Here is a 19,058-nt window from a genome sequence, read left to right on the forward strand (position 1 = left end):
CTTCAGTGTCCTACAGGCTATTCGAAAAACAATCTGCGACTGGGAGGGAGGTCGTGAACCACCCAATGACCCTTGCCTGAGAGGGGAGAAGGACCCGAAGGGTGGCTTTGACATCAAGGTTCCACGGCGAGCTGTTGGGCCCTCTAGCACTCAGGTAAGAGGCGCCAGGCACAGCCCATCATAGTTTGGGTCTTGCCTTACCACCTTGTACTGCTGTAGTAGAAAGAGTGCTGGATTGTGCTTCAGGAGACCAGAGTTCTAGTTTCAGACATGACACAAATTGGTTATTTGATTTTGGGCAAGTCACCTAACATTTCCATGCCTCTGTTTCCTTATCTGTGACACAGAAATGATATGATGATGATTCCTCACCTGCCTTACAGGGTTTTTTGTATGGTACAAGTGAGGTAATATACATGAAAACTCTTTGAAAAGTATAAAAAGTATAAAATACCATATAGGCATAAGGTATAGTATCCTATCCACGCTTGTTATCATTTCTATTCAGATGTAATAGTATCAGTTGTAACGGTAGCTTTGATCAGTCCAAAGAACTCCTTAGAGCTTTGTAGAGATATCTCAGCATCATAGACTCATAGATTCTCTGAAAGGGACCTTAAAGGTTATCCAATCCATCCTCATTATACAGATGGGGAAACTGAGGCTCAGAGAGAAGAAAGAAGTTGGCCAATACCACAAATGAAATAGCTACTCTCCCTATCTCTTTTCAAAACCTGAGTATCAATACTTCCATGTAATTCCCTTGTCTTCGTGTCTGTCAGATTAATTGGCACCTGAGTATTTTCTGCTTTCTATGCAACACAATTTGTTGCTTGAAACAGCCTTTCCTCCTCACCCTCTTTCCTGATAACAAAATATTTAATTGGAATAGGATAGTCTGGTAAATAATAGGGGGAAAAAAGAAATGGGATCTTTGTGAGAACCCACTCTCATAAACAAATGGGTATAATTTCCCATAGCCTGAGGAGCAGATGGGGTAAGGGTACAATCCCAAAGAACTCTTGGGAATCTGAGAAAGATTGTTTTCAAAAAGAGTCACAGGAAAAAGAATTCATTGAGACATTTTTTTCTTCCTGGTGTCCCCCTAGGTAAGAGGGAAGTATTTTACTTAGTATAATGGGATTTTAGAACTAGAAGGAACCCGAGAGCATCTGACACATCTGACATCATTTTATAGAGTTTCTGAGAAATGATATGACTTGCCCAAGACAACATAGCCAGTTAATGGCAGAAGCAAGGCTCAAACCCTGGTCTCCTGACCCCAAGCCCAGTGATCAATCCTCTAAACCATGGCCACCTTCAAGTACTTATGTTTTATACCAGGGGTCAATGACCATCTCAGCCCTGAATGCCTTAGGACATTAAGCTGAGTACCTGGATACTACTGGTAGCCCTGAGAGATGAGTAGGAGAGAAAGATAAAAGAAGAAGAAAAATAGAGTAAGAAAACATGAGGGAGATATCAACAGATAGATGGAGACAGGAAATAAAAGAGAAGTGACTTAGGCAAGTCACTTAACCTTTGTTTGCCTCAGTTTCCTCATCTGCAAAATGAGGATAATAATAGCACCTACTTTCCAGGGTTGTTATGAGGATCAAATGAGATAATATTTGGGAATCACTTAGTATAATACTTGGGACATAGTAAGCACTACATAAATATTAGCTATTATTATTATTAAGGAAAAGTTGTGAGAAGTGGGGAATAAGAGAGGTCTATGAGCATTTATCTTCAGTGCTACCCAACCCCATGCTGGTCTCCATCTCTTCTCAATAACAACATCCATAAATCACAGAGCATTTCTTAGGTAAGCATTTGAACGTTGCTGCTTTATAATCATTTATATTATGGCAAGAATTCTTAACCTGGGGTCTGCAGGTCCTCAGGGGATTCATGGGTAGATTTCAAAGGGTCTATGAAAAATTGCCTCTTTATTTTCACTAACCCATAACAGAAATCTAGCATTTCCTTCATTTGCAAATTTAAAAAAATATTCTGAGAAGTGGTAGCATAGGCATCACCAGACTGCCAAAGAGGTCATGACTCAAAAGCCCTTTATTATAGGGTTATTGTCATTATGTGGCGTGGTTAGGGAGTGGGTTGTTAAGCACAGATTCCAGCAAGCAGAGGTATTTAGGGGAGTCTTGGGAAAGCCAGCACTATGGGACAGGCTGCTGTTGAGATGAGACATTTGAGTGACTCTGTCTTGTCCTATTTATTGTATCCCTGGCATTACCTCCACAGCAGTAGCAATTTCATCAGTATGGTAATAATTGTTTTTATTGGGTTATCTCCTCGTGCTCTGATGGATCCCAAGGCTTACAGCAGCAGATTTCTTTGGGGACCAGCACAGCATAGAGGCTTGGGTCTTGAAAGTTTGTTTAGGCAACTTCACTGTTGGTATGAGTTCCAGTAAATCCACGCCGGTGGGCATCGTAGGGATGTACTTAGACTTAGGGAGGGCTGGATCTTTTGGGTGGCGTCAGGAAGATATGGCATATTAGTTCCTGTGTGCATCAATAAAACGGCCTTTAGCAAGTAAATGTTCCTTGTCAGCATATTCCTTGGCTCAGTTTCCAAAACCTCACAGAAAAAAGAAAGAGAGCATATTGGCTAGATTTTAAAGCATGCCATCAATAGGCAGTTACAGTCAGCCCCCCTACAATAGGGGAAAGATTGTGCTCTTGTTGTTCAGTCATGTCTGACTCTTTGTGACCCTGTGGACCATATCATGCCAATACTATCCATGGGGTTTTCTTGGCAAAGTTACTGGAGTGGTTTGCCATTTTCTTCCCCAGTGGATTAAGGCAAATAGAGGTTAAGTGACTTGTCCAGGTTCACATAGCTGGTAAGTATCTGAGGCTGCATTTGAATTCAGGTCTTCCTGACTCCAGACCCAGTGCTCTATCCACTGAGCCACCAAGCTGGCTTTAGGGCAAGTATTACTACCCCCATATAAATTGTTGGAGAAAAAAATTAATACAAATATTGTGCTATACGCATGAGGCAGAATTCTGCCAGGAACTATTTTTATTCACATTATTCTGAATTCAAGCATTTCTAGCTTAGAAAGAAATGTCCAAACTGACCTTGTCTTCCTGTGCCCTTGGACATCTCTCTATACTCCAAGATAATTTGAAGTAACATTTATAGGAATCTTGAATGAAGAAAAGGTCACAATATGTTAAAATACAGTTTTGCATTAACTCTCTACTGTATCAAATAGAATAGTTACTCAGTAACGACTTAGTTCCTTCTTGGATCACTATCCTCAAATGTTCTCCTAGAGAGGACCTTCCTGGGATCAATACCCTCATCCCTTCAGAATGAAACAATTATCTTAAATAGAAAAAAAAATTTTTGTTCTAAATTTGTTTACCATCCTTACTCCATCTTTCTGAAGCCTCAGTGTTTTTGTTCCATATTTTCGTAAAGGAAAAATTCTAGAAAGGATTTTAGGCTGGAGAAATACTATTTCTTCATATTTTCAGTTGAACTAAAAAGGAGGTTTTGAATATACTTCCATACCACCTATAGATGATTTTGTCTTAAGGAATTAAAATTGAGTAGAAAACACTTGACACTAAAAGACTGAATGTGGTCAGATCTTTTGCTGATGATTCATATGCCATCTTATCATGTGCAGAGCCATTGGGTATTACTAGTAGTATTACTACTTTGGGTGTTATTAGGATAAAAGTGCCCACCCGCTAACTCTCTGGTGTCTTTTTGTCCTTTCAAGCTGTACATGGTGAGGACCATGCTGGAGTCCCTCATCGCAGACAAAAGTGGCTCCAAGAAAACCTTGAGGAGTAGCCTTGATGGACCAATCGTTCTAGCCATTGAGGAATTCCACAAGCAGTCCTTCTTCTTTACTCATCTGCTCAACATTAGTGGTGAGCCTTGATTCCAAATTCCATATCAGAAGAGGGTGAGGACAGGGTAAGACTATGCTAGTCTCATTGAACCTCTTTTGTTCCCATAATTGCTCAGTTCCCTATGGAGCATATTTATGGTGTGATTTTGGAGGTTAGGGAAACTGGAATCTGTCTGGCTTCTTTTCTTCCTGATTTAGCAGAATTGCTTTCAGCAGATGTTTGTGGCTGGCTTGGCTCATAATCCTCGAGGGAGGACTGGAAACAAGCCCCCATGTCCTCAGGGGAATAAGACTCACATAACTTTCTTCTTCCTATTACCACATCTGTCAAGTTAGCTACTTAAGATCCATTAATTAGAAATATTTAGCTTACAGCAAGGCAGCATTCCAGGGCATTTCTACCAGTTTTCTCATCTTCCTTTTCCTCTCTGTAGGTTGGGTTTTGTCTTGGTTGGACAGGATGAGATGAAGGATGAGTGGGACCCCACGGTTATGTTCAACATGATGCCATGTGTAACTTTAAAGAAATCCTAAATGATTCATACAATCAGGATTGCTCTAAGACTCAGTCGTGGCTTCATTGCCCTCTGAAGTTAGCACAAAATTTTATTTTCCAAAAGTAAGTTAGTGTAGATTGTGATTCTATAGAAAGGCTGATCAATCAGTCTGATAGTATTTCTTGAGCTCCTTCTCTGTACCCAGCACTATGCTAGGCACTATGGGAAATACAAAAGAACTATAATATCTGATCTGAAGTCTACTGGAAGCACTAGATTAACACACAGGACAAAGCAATCAGCTAGTTAAGCGTTTATTAAGTACCTATTAGTTCGAGGCACTATACTAAGTATGAAGGAAACAAATATGAAGAATGAAGTAATCTTTACCTACAAGGAGCTTACCTTTTAACAAATATAATAAACACCAAGGTATGTTTTACAGATCATACGTGTTGGGCCTTGAGCAGGGTCTTGAAACAAGAATAGAATGTTTTTGGAGGCAATCAGGATTAAGTGACTTGCCCAGAGTCACACAGCTAGGAAGTATCTGAGGTCAGATTCGAACTCAGGTCCTCTTGACTCGAGGCCCAGCACCCTATCCACTGTGCCACCCAGCTGCCCTAAGAATAGAATTTATGTTAGAAATTAGAAACTTTTCAGGTGAGAGAGAGACATCAAGGAATCAACATGAATTTGAGGTAAGAGAGGCATTAGAGACCCTTCTGGTATGAACAGAGATTTCATTTTAGGGATAACAAGAAATAGAGTTGGATAAGATTACTCTGCCATGTAATATTTATTATCCAATATTTTCATCAACACTTTTGTCTTTTACATCTTCAGCAAACTGATGGCTACCATGATCTGCAAAGGCATTAACCCAAAAACAATATCAGTGGTGGTGATGATGCTTAACTGACACTATTATAGCCATTCATGATTTGCATGGATTCATTTGGGCCTGGCAGTAGCCCTGTGATATCAGTCTGTGATCTCCTTTTAGGCCACCTGCACCAAATCCCAAAGGAACACACCAGACTCTGGTTGCCCCTGGTGCAGGCATCTGGACATCATCCCTCTATATGATGACTAATTCTAGCTTCTCCTACCTGTGCCTTTAGAAGCCCTGCAGCAGTGTTGTGACCTCTCCCAGCTTTGGTTCCGAGAATTCTTCCTGGAATTGACAATGGGCCGTCGAATCCAGTTCCCTATCGAGATGTCCATGCCCTGGATTTTAACAGACCATATCCTGGAAACCAAAGAACCTTCCATGATGGAGTAAGAAGAGGCAGAGCTGGGGTTAATGGGGAGGTTTGCAAGGGAGATATCTGCTAAGGGGTCTGGTCCTCCCAGGGCCAAGTGCTTGCCATAAACCCACTGGGGAAACTGGAGAAGCCATGTGCCTGCCCAAAAGAAACTCAGACTAGGCATTAGCCCGAACATCAGTCATTTGAATCAGCTTGGTATATAGATTGAAAAAGTCTACTTGTTTACACTCTTCTTGTTCAGTCGTTTCAGTTGTGTCCAACTCTTTGTTATCCCACTTAGGATTTTCTTAGCAAAGATACTGGAGTGGTTTACCATTTTCTTCTCCAGCTCATTTTTTTTCAGATGAAGAAACTGAGGCAAACAGGGCTAAGTGACTTGCTCAGGGTCACACAGCTAGTAAGTATTTGAGGACAGATTTGAACTCAGGTGTTCCTGACTCCAGGCCCAGCATTCTATCCACTGTATCACCTAGCTGTCTCATTTACACTCTTACCCCCGCTCATAATAGTCAGGTCTGATGACAGTGAGCATTGCAGTCTTGAGAAGAAATGATCATTTGGGTTTGTGTGTTTGTCAACATTCCTATCTGCTGCCTGATTTTTTTGCAGGTTAATTTAATTAGGGCTTTGGGCTTATTGTCCTAGCTGACCTAACCTTTTGGTTTCTGTATCCATAAATCTTAAGTACTTACCTGCCTCAGTGGGATAAAAAAATAATAATTCACTCAAGACTTTTAGTCTTAGAGAGATGTCTGGAGCACTAAGAGGTTTAGTTACTTGGCTGTGTTCAAGTAGCTAGAATGTGTATTGGAGGTGGAACTCAAACCTAGGTCTTTCTCTCTACAAGGTTAACTCTCTATCCATTATATCACACTGACTCTCAGGGCTACCATACAGCAATAAAAGAGTGAACAGTGTTCTTTCCTAATTCTAAACAGCTACCTTGAATTCAAATCTGGCCTCAGACACTTCCTAGCTATGTGACCCTGAGCTAGTCACTTAACCCTGTTTGCCTGGGCTGGTATCTCTGCCAAGAAAACCCCAAATGGGGTCACAAAGAGTCACACACAACTGAAAACACCTGAACAACAGCAAACCTTGGGTCCAGGTATACGTAGTGCATCAGACCTTAATCAGTTCCCAAATTCTGCTCTTTCTTTTTGTTCCCCGTGAGAGTCCAAAACTCCTGCGTTGTGATGAAGATGATTTTCAGAGCTAACAACTAATAGCTTTTGTTTGTCCCCTAAGGTATGTGCTGTATCCTTTGGATCTCTACAATGACAGTGCATATTACGCCTTGACGAAGTTCAAAAAGCAGTTCCTGTATGATGAGATTGAAGCCGAGGTAAGGGCCAAGTATCACCTCACATTTCTGCCTCTCCCCTGCTTTATAACTGACAAAGAGATCTCTAGTCTTGAATATAGAGGCAGACACCTTTAAAGATGTGCCAGCATGAAACGTCTTAGAAAATATGTAAAGGACTAGCTATGTGACCCTGGGTAAGTCACTTAACCCTGATTGCCTCACCGAAAAACAAAAAAACCCAAAAACAACAATAACAAAAAATACGTAAAGGAGAATAGAAGGAACCTCAGAAGAAGACAGAGATAAGGAAGGCAGTGTTGGAACTACTGAGCTAAATTTAATATCTACTTTTTAAAAATTCCAAGCTATATGTAACAGATATTCACAGTATCCAACACAATCCTCTTTTTTGGTTCTTTGTACAAGGGAATATTCATGTTTGCTCATGTCTGTCAAGCTTTTAATAATAAAAAAGAAAAAATTAAATTAATAAAGCATCTCCAACAACCATTTGGGAAGGATTGATTTAACAAAGGGACATTTATGTCTAGGTCATCTTGGGTCAGGGAGGTGATATGATGGAGCAGAGAGGGGGCCACTTGTGGGATTCACGTTCTACCTCTGATACATACTGGGTATAAGACCATGGGTAACGAATGCAGGTGACCTTTCAATGCCCCAGGCAACTACCTAAGACTTATTTATGTTGCTGATAAGCCTCCCGGGAAGAAGTTTCTCTACTGGGAGTTCAGTACATGGGGATCAGTACATAGACATCACCTATCTAAACAATTGCAACGAAAACAGCTATCACACAAAACAGCTGCTACCACCCCAACAAACCACTTTCTGTGTCTCAGTTTTACTATATAAAGAATAAATGATCATCCCTATCCTGCCCTACCACACCTGAAAAGCTATCCCGAGGATCGAATGAGACAATGAATGAGAAAAATGCTTTGCAGTATCAAGTAGGGGACCAATGAAGGGGTGATGATTGAGGAAGCAGTGGGGGCTACTCCTGCAGTGTGTTGTGAAGCAAAAGCTTGTATGTTTCAGGGGGCAAATGAACAAGAATGCTGAGCTCTTCCCAAACTCAGCCCTGTGCCCTGGGGTGGCATGCACACCAAAATCATTATGAACGCCAACTCAAGTTGGGTGTCACAGATCCTGGGCATGACAAGGCTTTGAGGAACATGGCATCAAAGTCAAACCTAATCTACTGAATCTTGGTCATTATAAGCTTCCTGAGGGCAAGAACGGTGTCTTATTTCATCTCTGTTTCTCCAGTACTTAGCAGAGGTCTTTGTCCATAGCAGATGATTCATTAATGCTCAGATGCCCATTTCTGATTTTAGATACTTTATTCTTTACCAAACTACCACCAAAGGAAGCAAAACCAAACCAAACACCTAAGTGAAATAGGGAGACGGATGTCCTACCTCTCGGCTTACTCTGTTTTATAGGTAATTGTAGTGATACAAAAGTTCTGTCAGAAATAATGAAGTTTCAACAAAGAATTGGGTCTTCTAGAACTGAGGAACTGGGGACAAAAGAATTCAGGATAGAACAGTTAAATATAACCCGTTTCCTGTATAATTGTTCTTGTACCCTGAGGTATCCTTATCCACATCTCTTTTATGTCCCCAGCCCCAGGCCATTTACAACTCCCGCCTTTGTTAAATGGTTGACCTTCTGTGTCTGATGTGAACCTTTATTCATACTGGAACGTGGTGGTGTAATGAAGGTTTTCTCTGTGTATTAGGAGATAGAATGTTTTAACTTTGTGTTCCGTCATGGACACCACATTCTAGGAAAGACATTGACAAGCTGGAGTGTGTTCAGAGTGAGGCATTAAGGCTGATGAAGAGACTATAGACCATACCATATGCTGTTGTTGTTTATCCTTCATTCTCATGAACATGATGTCTTGACTTAGTATGAGTTGGATTTGGATGAGACAGCGCTGCACAAAGTGAGCCTAGCTCTCTCCCCCAGAGTCATCAAGTCCAGTGGCAAGGCAAAGGTCAGGACAACTGGCAATGACCTAGGATGCACTGGGTGACTGTGGCTTTTTTTAAATTAAGATCTTTCCCAGGTCTCAGTTTGTCCAAGGCCTGACCCATTCAATGACTAAGGGCTGGGTAAGAATTGAGACAAAAATGGCCCAATTTACCAACCCAAAGAAATCTATCTGGGTAGGAAAGACCCTCAGAGTTTCTGGCCAGAATAGAAAACAATTGCTATTTACACTTATTCTAAGCCATCAATGCCTAAACAATGTGTCATAGAGACTTACCATACCATATGAGGACTGGTTGAAGGCACTGGGAATATTTAACCTGGAGAAAAGAAGATGTAGGTTGGACATGATGATTTTCTTCAAGTATTTGAAGGGCTATCATGGAAGATGAACACAAACACATTTAGACATGTTTTACTTCACCCCAAAGAGCAAAGGGAAGTTGCAGAGAGATTTCTAGATGGAAGGAAAAACTTCCTAATGATCAGATCTGCCCTAATGTTAAGTGAAGTGGGGTACCTCATAAGATACGCATTCCCCATCACCAGAGGTTTTCAAGTGGAAGATCACTTGTCAGGAAGTATCATAGAGGGAATTATTTTTTAGGTTCAACTTAGACAAGATGAGATCTAAGAGTCTTTTCAATTCTGAGATCCTATGATTCTTTGAAAGAATGTGGAAAACTGGTAAAAACAAAAGACATGAAGGGAAAAAAAAGTTCAGAAGCCAGAGGGGTAAAAAAAATCACCCCAACAGTTCTGTGCTAGAGATTGGAAAGCATATCCCAAGTGAGATGGGAAATGGAAACACACCAATGCAGCAATAGATGGAAGAGGTTAGGATTGAGAGAGTCCCATGCCATTCATTACTGGGTAAGAAGGTAAATCTATAAGAGGTGTTGCCCCTCCCTTCCCCCCCCAGATCCTTTTGTTTACACCCCCGATGAAAGCTTCTTGAAGGCAGAGAATTTTTCATTTTTGTCTTTGCATCCCAAGTCCATGGCACATAGCAGGCACTTAAGACTTTGTTCTCCTGCTTCTGGAAAGAGTTCAGTGGTTTGTTGACTAAACAACTTTGTCATTCTCTGAGGACAAGCTGGAGGTCCATAGAGAAGAAGGGCCTGGGCTTTCACCTGTAAAATAGTAATAATGCTAATTCATCATGTTTTCATAGCGTTTTAATATTTACAAAATGCTTTCTTCACAACAACTCTGTAAGGCAAACAGTGCAAATATTACTATTCTCATTTTACGGATGAGGAAACTGAGGCTCAAAGAGATTGAAGTGACTTGCCCAGGATCACACAACCAGTATGTATCAGAGGGGAAGTATCCTTCTGCCACCCCAGCTCTTACTGTGGGCCAAGTTAGCACTGATGAGCACATAAGTTGTTTCTCTTTCCATTTCATAAATTCAAGAAATAATGATGAAGAGATGCCAGTAATACGTTCTGCTTTTTCTTCATCAGGTCAATCTGTGTTTCGATCAGTTTGTGTATAAATTAGCGGATCAGATCTTTGCCTACTACAAAGCGATGGCTGGCAGGTATGAGAACCCCCTGGATGGAGTGGTGAGTGACGTCGCCTCTAAAAACTCCCCTGAGACGAGTCGTCTCCCTCGGCTAAACTGTAAGGTCCTTGATGGAAAGGGCTGTATCGTTTTTTGGCTTTGCTCCTCTAGCCCTTTGCACAGTGCCTGGCACATAGTAACTAATACTTACTTGTTGATTGATCAAACTATATTTTTTCATCACCTCCATAAATTCAAAATAACTTTCTTTGTACCCATACTGATCATTTGTAAATGGGAAATTGCATCCCTAATCAGACCTTTAAGTTTAGAGGGTTAAGAGGAGTCTGAGGTGAAGGACACCCAGATAATCAGAAGGTAAAAACTGATAGTCCCCTATCAATTGCCAAGGGTTCAGTCTCCTGCCTCTCTAAAAGAAAGCCGTGTTATCCATGATCCCACCATTAGGACCTAAATCCAGATTCAGAAGGTCATTCTAATTAGTTCCCACGCTATTACGAGAATATCTGACTCCTTCTCCAATCTGTCACTCCTCATCAGACTCAGTATGCTTAGCAGAAAGGCCTTAAGCATAGTCATGGCCCACTTTAAGAAAACCTAATCTGAGAAAATCTGAATTTGTAGATCAAATGAATTAGGAAGCGATTATTTGCATTATAAAATGATTTTTCTTATTTTAAGAGGATTCCTTGTGACATTACTTAAGGTCATGACATTTTTGCTTATGACACAGTGTTCTGTACTGTGAGGAGTCCTGGCCTAAGGACATTTGAGTTGGCAACATCACAGGAGAATTAAGACACTCAGGCATGCACAATAGCTATTTTTGTAGAATCTGATGCGTATTGAGGTTACAATGTAAAATAGGCAAGTTTGTTTATTTTGGAAATATTATACTATAAAAATTGAGTTGGTGAAATTTGTGTTAAATGAAATTATTTATAAATTTCCCCTTATGTGCAATAGTAGAACATCCAAAATTTCCTGCCACAGCTATATACACCCTTAGAGAACCACTACTTTAGGTGGTGAACTACTCTGACAGGTTTGACATATGCTTACATTTACCCAAATTTTATTTTCCTGCAAAATTCTCATTCAAGAATATAGTACATCTCTTTAAAACTTGTTTATCTATATATGATGAAAAGAGAGGAAAGGATGTGACCACGAAGCAGACACTGACTCCTCACCCCACTTTCTGTCACGTAGGGTAGAAATTAGCACTGAAAAGCATTCAGGAAAACTCTTTGATAACATAGATCTTCTGAACACATATAACTGACAAATCTGAGGATGGTTATGTTTATTGGTCTTATTAATTTTTTTCCCTATTCAGTGTACTATTGGATAAACGTTTTAGAGCAGAATGCAAGAATTATGGAGTCATTATTCCATATCCGCCGTCTAACCGCTATGAAACTCTACTGAAACAGAGACATGTCCAGGTAAGGTAGGAGAGAACCAATAGCCAAAGAACCCCTAAAACACTTTAAGAGATGGGTGGATGGGCCAAAGCAATCATGTGATCTGTTAAAGGTGGGTCAAGAAACCAAAGCAGCCCCCACTTCTCCCAGCCTTAGAGCACTGAAGGATATAAAACATCCATGGCATTTCATGTATAAGACATTGTATCTCTCACTATATATGAAAACTAGCCTGAGTGATTCCTCTTCCTAACCAGAGTCCACCTCATATACTATTGGCTGCTGTAGATCTCCCCTCTCAACAGAGGCCACGGGTTGCCCAATGGTTAGATCACTGGTCAGGAAATCAGTAAAACCTAAATACAAATCCAGCCTCAGACATTTACTAGCTATGTGACCCTGGGCAAGTCACTTTAACCTCTATACCTCAGTTTTCTCAACTGTGAAAAGAAGAAAATAGCACCTACTTCCCAGGATTCCTCATCTATAAAACGAGCTGGAGAAGGAAATAGCAAACCCCTCCAGTATCTTTGCCAAGAAAACCCCAAATGGAGTCACAGAGAGTCAGACATAACTAAAACAATAAAACAACAACCTCCCAGGGTTGTTGTATGGATCAAATGAGATAGTATTGATGAAAGCACTTAATATTTATAAAAGTGCTAGCACATAGTAGGTTTTATATAATTCATTTTTTCCTACATCCCCCACCATCCCTAAGCTGCTATCCACTGTGGCCCTTTCTATGTGTCCCCCACCAAAATGCACTCTATCTTTACCTTTATCTCTTAGACTCTTTAGTTTCCCTCAAAGCTCAGCTGAATGGCCACCTTCTACATGAAGCTTTTCCTAACCCCCCAGCTACTAGCACCCACCCCCCAAAATCAATTGCTCTCTGTCTAGTAGCTATTTCCTATACAGGTAAACATCATCTCCCCTCACTAAATGATAGAAAGAACTGTATCATTTTTGTTTTTGCATTACCAGTTCTTTGCACATAGTCATTAATTAATGTTTGTTGACTGGTCAAATTATCAACATTTCATTCATCACCTACACAAACTTAAGTACCTCTCCTCTTACTCATGTCTACTATTTATAAGGGGGAGATTCCATCCTTGATCAGATCTTTAACTTTTGAAGGATGGAGGGGGAGTCTCTGAGGTGTAGGATACCCAAATAATCCAGAGGTAAAAATTTATATTCCACATTCTCATATTTGATTCTTAATGTCCAGGAAATAGTTCTGGGAGCCCAGTATGAAGACTTCCCCAGTGAAAGGTTTTAATATGATTAGGGCAGTCAGAACCTAGATAGACTATGGAGACTTCATATCCTACTTTTGGGGACCCCACTGTGTGACAAGCTGTCAGCTAAATGACCCTGGAGCGCTTAGCTTGCCGTGCTAATTATACGGTCTGTGCACAGTCCTGCCTTGCCCAGTGATTTCTCAGAGAGAGGAGAGAAGTAATGTCACAACAAAAGCTGAGTTCCAAGGGTCCCAAAGATCAAAAGGAGGTGGTGGATACAATAATTAGGGGGATTGTGAGGCTCAAATAGATAATGGATGCAAAGCACTTTGGAAGCCTTAAAGTGCTATATAAAAGCTTATCATGATCATGATCATGATCATGATGATGCCACTGATGCCTCCAGTCTGGTGATGACTTCATTCCCTGACCCTTCTACTGCACCCCTGTTGAGCTCAATCAGGCAAGGTTTACAGAGCAATATAGGGATGTGCTAGGAAATGTTATACAGCCAGATCCTTGGCGGGAAGGGGGTGGGGGAATGTATGCGCACACACTTTTGTTTTTAATTTGTATTATTAACACTTTCTTAAGTCTAGACAATCAACAAAACAACAAACCAAGTCCTGACTTGTAGCATGTGCTGACTTCCAAAGTTTAAATGCTCACAGTAAAAACTGAGCAATCAGATATAAGCTAGCTAGAGCTGGCTCCAGCACACCATCATTTATAGAAGAGCATATATTTTATATATACATATATATGTGTGTGTATGTGTGTGTGTGTATGTATGTATATATGTATATATATACATACACACACATATATGTATACTTATATATATGCTATATGCTTATAGTATACGTTTGTGTGTGTGTGTGTGTGTGTGTGTGCGTGTGTGTGTACTAACCACCACCATGACGTAGTAACAGAGAGAGAGCTGTGTTGGAAGTGAGAGGACCTGGTTTGAATCCTGGTTCTGCTTGTTAGGTAACTTTGAGTGGGTCATTTTGCTTTTCCCAGCTTCCGTTTCCTCATGTGTAAAGTAAGGGAGCTGGGCTTGAACTCTGAGATCCCTTTCAGCTCAACATCTTTGATCCCATGAATACTGATCCCTCAGAGAAATTAAAAGGATATGAGAAGAAGTCTTTGTAACTATGAACATCCTGTCATTTCAACAGACTGCAGGGTCCAAAAGACCCTGAAAAAAAGCTTTAGCCTTCTTCAGCATTCATCTTTGTGTGGCCCGTGTGCTTAACACAGCACCTCTCATGTATGCCAGTCAATCAATCAACTACCATGTATTAAGTGCCTACTATGTGCTGCTAGGTACTGGGTATAAACAGAACTTCCCTCCTCCTTCTGCTACAGGAGATAACCTGAATAGCTCTAAGTTTATAAAGAGCACATACAAAAATAAATGAATATGTACGTGGTAATGGGGGAAGGTGCTGCTGAGGGGTAAGAAAAGGTCTCAGGGAGGAGGAAAGGCTTGAGCTGGACTTTGAAGGAAACTAGAGGTGCAGGTGAGGGAGTGCATTCCAGGCATTGAGGATAGCTAATGCTAAGATGTGGAGACAAGAGATGGAGTTTCAGGTGTTAGGAACAACAAAACAGACAGTTTGGTTATACCAAAGATTGTGTGAAATGGAGTAATGTATAATAAGGCTGGAAAGGTAGGTTGGAGCCATCTGTGAATTCATTAATGTGGGGAATTTCTGATCTGGAAACTCTCTCACAGATCACAGCCTCTATGGCTTAAGACTTAAAGAGTTGTGTAAGGTACGAGAGGGTTAAGTGACTTGCCCAGGGTCATACGGCAAATAAGTATCAGAGACGAAATTTGAACCCAGGTTTCCCCGAATCCAAGCCCAATATTCTGTAGCATTGCCTGGACACTTGACACCTGAGAAGTGCTTAATAAATGGTTGTGGAATGTGTTGAACTAGATGTGATTCTACTTTCCCAAAAGCTGATACATTGAATTCAGTTCTGGAAACAGCCATAATGATCCACAAGATGGCTCTAAGAGAATGCAATACAGCTCATTTGCTACAAGCAGTCCATTACTGTCAGCACATTTTTTTCCCTGTGGGGAGAGAGGGATAAAAAATGTAAGTAGCAGTAATAATGATGGTGGTGGTAATGGCATATAATGAAATGCTATCGATGCATGCTAGACTTTCCCAATGAAGTGTTTATTATTATAGAGGGCATGTGCGATAATATCCATGTCTATGCACTGGGGAAATTTCCACCTCTGCTATATTTTGCATTACTGAAATAAACCTTTCCTTCATACCGCTGGCACTAAAATACACCTCTGTGCCATGACAGCAGTAGCTATGTAGAAGTAGGTCATACATAAGGTACTCGCTGCTTTGCAGTTACTCTGAGATGGTTTGTTGGGATATGGGGGCGGGGGAAGGAAAATGAGGAGGTACAGGAGAAACAGAGAGGCTAAATTTAGGATACAGGTTGAAAAAAGGCACCTGAGTCAGTGCCCAGAATCCCTGCCCCAAGCCTGCTGTTGGCATTTCCTCCACTGCCTGCATGAATGTTAAATAACTTCTCTCTTTCTCCACAGCTGCTTGGTAGGTCAATCGACCTAAACAGGCTCATTACCCAGCGCATCTCTGCTGCAATGTATAAATCCTTAGACCAAGCCATCAGCCGCTTTGAGAGTGAGGACCTCACCTCTATTGTGGTAAGAGAATGGGGACTGGAAACTCTGAGAGTCTAGACTCAGAACTGGCCCTTGAGTTTTGGGTCATGGAGCTAGAAGAAAGTGACTAGTTACAGTTTACAGAGTGGCTTTCCTGTGAAGAGAAATGGATCTCTTATTTTTCCCCATCCTCAACAGAGCAAAATTGAGAGGTAACATGGTATTAGTAGATAGAATGTTGGCCTTGGAGTCAGGAAGAGAAGATCTGGATTCAAATCCTGCCTCAGACAGTGACTGGCTGTATGATGTTGGGCAAATCATGTAACCTTTCTATTCCTGTTTCCTCTTTTTGAAAAGAGAGGGTTGCGCTCAGTGGCTTCTAAAGTCCCTTCCAGCTCTAAATCTCTGATCCTATGCTCTCTATTCGGAAACAAAGACAGAGGAAATCATTTTTCCAACTCTTTGACATTCTCCTGGAATGAGTTCTGCTCCTGACGCACAGGCATACCTGCTTATTCCCCCAGATGCTAAGAACAAAATGGGTGAACAGGTATCCCTGGAAAGTTGGAGGATGAAACACAAACATGACTGCCCTATCCTGGACCCCTCTCTTCTCAACATTGCTCTGAGGGTGACTAAAAGGAAAGAGCACCAGGGTGAAAGCTCTCTAGGGCTCAATATCTGCTCTTGGCTCTGACACAAGTATTGAAGGGCATTGTGCAGATCCTCTGCCCTCTGAGTGTCAGTTTCCACATCTCTAAAATGAGAGGATTGCACTAAATGAATCTGTCAAGTTCTCTTTCAGCTACATAATTATATTTTGAGGCAGTTGGTGGCTCAGTGGATAGAGCACTGTGCCTAAAGTCAGAAAGACCTGACTTCAAATCCAGCCTCAGACACTTCCTAACTGTGTGACCCTGGGCAAGTCACTTAAACCTCTGCTTGCCTGACAAAACAGGCCTAGGGAGGTTAAGTGACTGATTCACCCAAGATCACACAGGTAGTAAATGGCTGCAATGGAATTTGAATTCAGGTCATCCAAAGTGAGTGCAATTTCCATTCTACTTTGATGCCTCGACATTCTGTGTCTAAGGTCCTTTCCAGCTCTGACATTCTAGGTGTCCCAGAATTTAAAATAGACTTAGGTGGCAAACATAAAGTGAGAGCTGTGGGAACCATTTTGTTTCAATAGGACCTGAGAGGGAAATGGAAGTTTTTCTCTTTGTGGTGAATTTTTGTCAGCTTTTCACGATGAAAGCGGTCACTTGGCACATTCTGGTGGCCCCACACCACATCAGAAAAGTGTGACGTTAGCTTGTGTTCCATACGAGTTCACTTTGACCAACTCAGAGAACAGAATGGTCTCTCCTCTTTCCTCATAATGCAAAATGTGCTCTTTGCTGGTAAATTTAAAAGGGGCTGGTTTTGATCACGCAAAGAAAGATGGCCTCCAGAGAGCATCTTTTTCTGAAAACCCAGTACAGTAACCCCAAGGTAGTGCTCTGTTTGCTGGGTCAGGGTGGCCTTAGCTCATGTTGAATAGGAGAGAGAAGCTTTTGGTACTCATAGCCACTATCCAACAAGGGTAATTGCCTCATTGCTTTCTGCCTTAGAAACCTGATACCTAATGAGCGCTGGGAATAATAGAATGGTAGAGTCAGTGCTTGGTCTTCTCCCGTTGGGCCTTAAAGAGCCCTTAGTTTGTGCATCTCAAGCACTTTTCGTGTTTCCTTTTGTATTATAGTTACATGGCTATATTTCATATCTTCCTACTGGACTGCAGAAACAGTCTTCCTCAGGACAGGGAACAGTGCTCTCAACACCAGAGGGGTTTAATAGGTTTTTGAGTCAATCTTTTTTGCGGGAATAGACTTTAGAGACCATCTGACTGAACCTCCCAGAATCCTGGAGCTAGAAGGACTCTCTGAAGCCATGTAGTCCAATGGTACCTGAGCAGTAATTCCCTCTATAACATATTCAATGAGTGTACATCCAGACTTTCCTTCAAGAACTCTTAGGAAAGGGAGCTCATTACTTCCTAGGGAAGCACTTTTCACTTTGGGATAGCTCTGGTTTTTAGGAAACTTTCCTATATATTGAGCCTACATCTTTAACTTCTATCCTGTTCCTAGTTTAACCTCTGGGACCATGCACGTGGTAGCCCTTCAGACACACAGGCAGCTACATGACACAATGGATAGAGTGCTGGACTGTAATTAGGAAGACTTGAGTTCAAATGCAGCCTCAGACATTTAATAGCTATGTGATTCTGAACAAGTCACTTGACCTCTGTTTGCCTCGGTTTCCTCATCTGTCAAATGGGGCTAATAATTGCATCTACCTCCCAGGGTTGTTGTAAGGATCAGACAAGATCTTTATTGGTGGAGGGAGTTTCTATGGTGAGATTTCCCTCCACTGATGAAATCTCAAATCTGTACCAGTTCCTTGTAGTACCTACTTCATGAGGCAGCTAGGTGGCAGAGTGGAGAGTCCTGGGCCTGAAATCTTCCTGAGTTCAAATCTGGCCTCAGACACTTATTAGCTGTGTGACTCCGGGCAAGTCATTTAACTCTGTTTGCCTCAGTTTCCTTGTTTGTAAAAATAATCCAGAGAAAGCAATGACAAACCACTTTAGTATTTTTCCCAAAAAAAAAAACCCAAACAGGATCACAAAGAGTCAGACGTAACTGAAACAACTAAAAGACACCACTTACCTCACAGAGTTACTTAACAGAGCTAAAGGAGATAGTAAATGTCAAGGAAGGGAATAAGCATTTATATAATTAACCAGGCATTAACAGCACGTTGTTAAATGCTTTGCAAATATTATCTCTGATCCTCACAACAGCCCTGTGAGGTAGGTATTATTATTATCCCCATTTTATAGCAGAGGAAACTGAAGCAAACAAAGGTTAAGTGATCTGCCCAGAGTCTCACAAGTAGTGAGGGTCTGAGTCCAAATGTGAACTCACCTCTTCTTGACTCCAGGCCCAGCACTCTATCCACTGAACCACCAAACTGTGTCACAACGTTATCCATAGAATTAAAGGAGATAATACATGTCAAGGACTAGTCACTAATCAATCACCCAACATTTATTAAACACTTACTGTATGCTAGACATTGTGATAAGCCATGAAGGTATAAACGAGGCAAAAATGGTCCCTGCCTTCAAGGAATCTACACTCTAA

General features: G+C 41.2%; 1 protein-coding gene across 1 annotated transcript in view; it reads left to right on the plus strand.

Annotated features, from left to right (window-relative positions):
• Positions 1-19,058, plus strand: part of CYFIP2 (cytoplasmic FMR1 interacting protein 2) — a 137,847-nt gene that overhangs the window by 56,132 nt on the left and 62,657 nt on the right. The window contains 7 exon segments of the mRNA XM_078150535.1: positions 7-154; positions 3,764-3,917; positions 5,520-5,676; positions 6,915-7,011; positions 10,464-10,540; positions 11,865-11,973; positions 15,790-15,909. Of these exon segments, the coding sequence (XP_078006661.1) occupies positions 7-154; positions 3,764-3,917; positions 5,520-5,676; positions 6,915-7,011; positions 10,464-10,540; positions 11,865-11,973; positions 15,790-15,909 (862 nt within the window).

The sequence above is a fragment of the Phascolarctos cinereus genome, unplaced genomic scaffold, assembly GCF_003287225.1.
Source record: "Phascolarctos cinereus isolate Bilbo 61053 unplaced genomic scaffold, phaCin_HiC Scaffold_2;HRSCAF=192, whole genome shotgun sequence".
NCBI classification, from domain to species: domain Eukaryota; kingdom Metazoa; phylum Chordata; class Mammalia; order Diprotodontia; family Phascolarctidae; genus Phascolarctos; species Phascolarctos cinereus.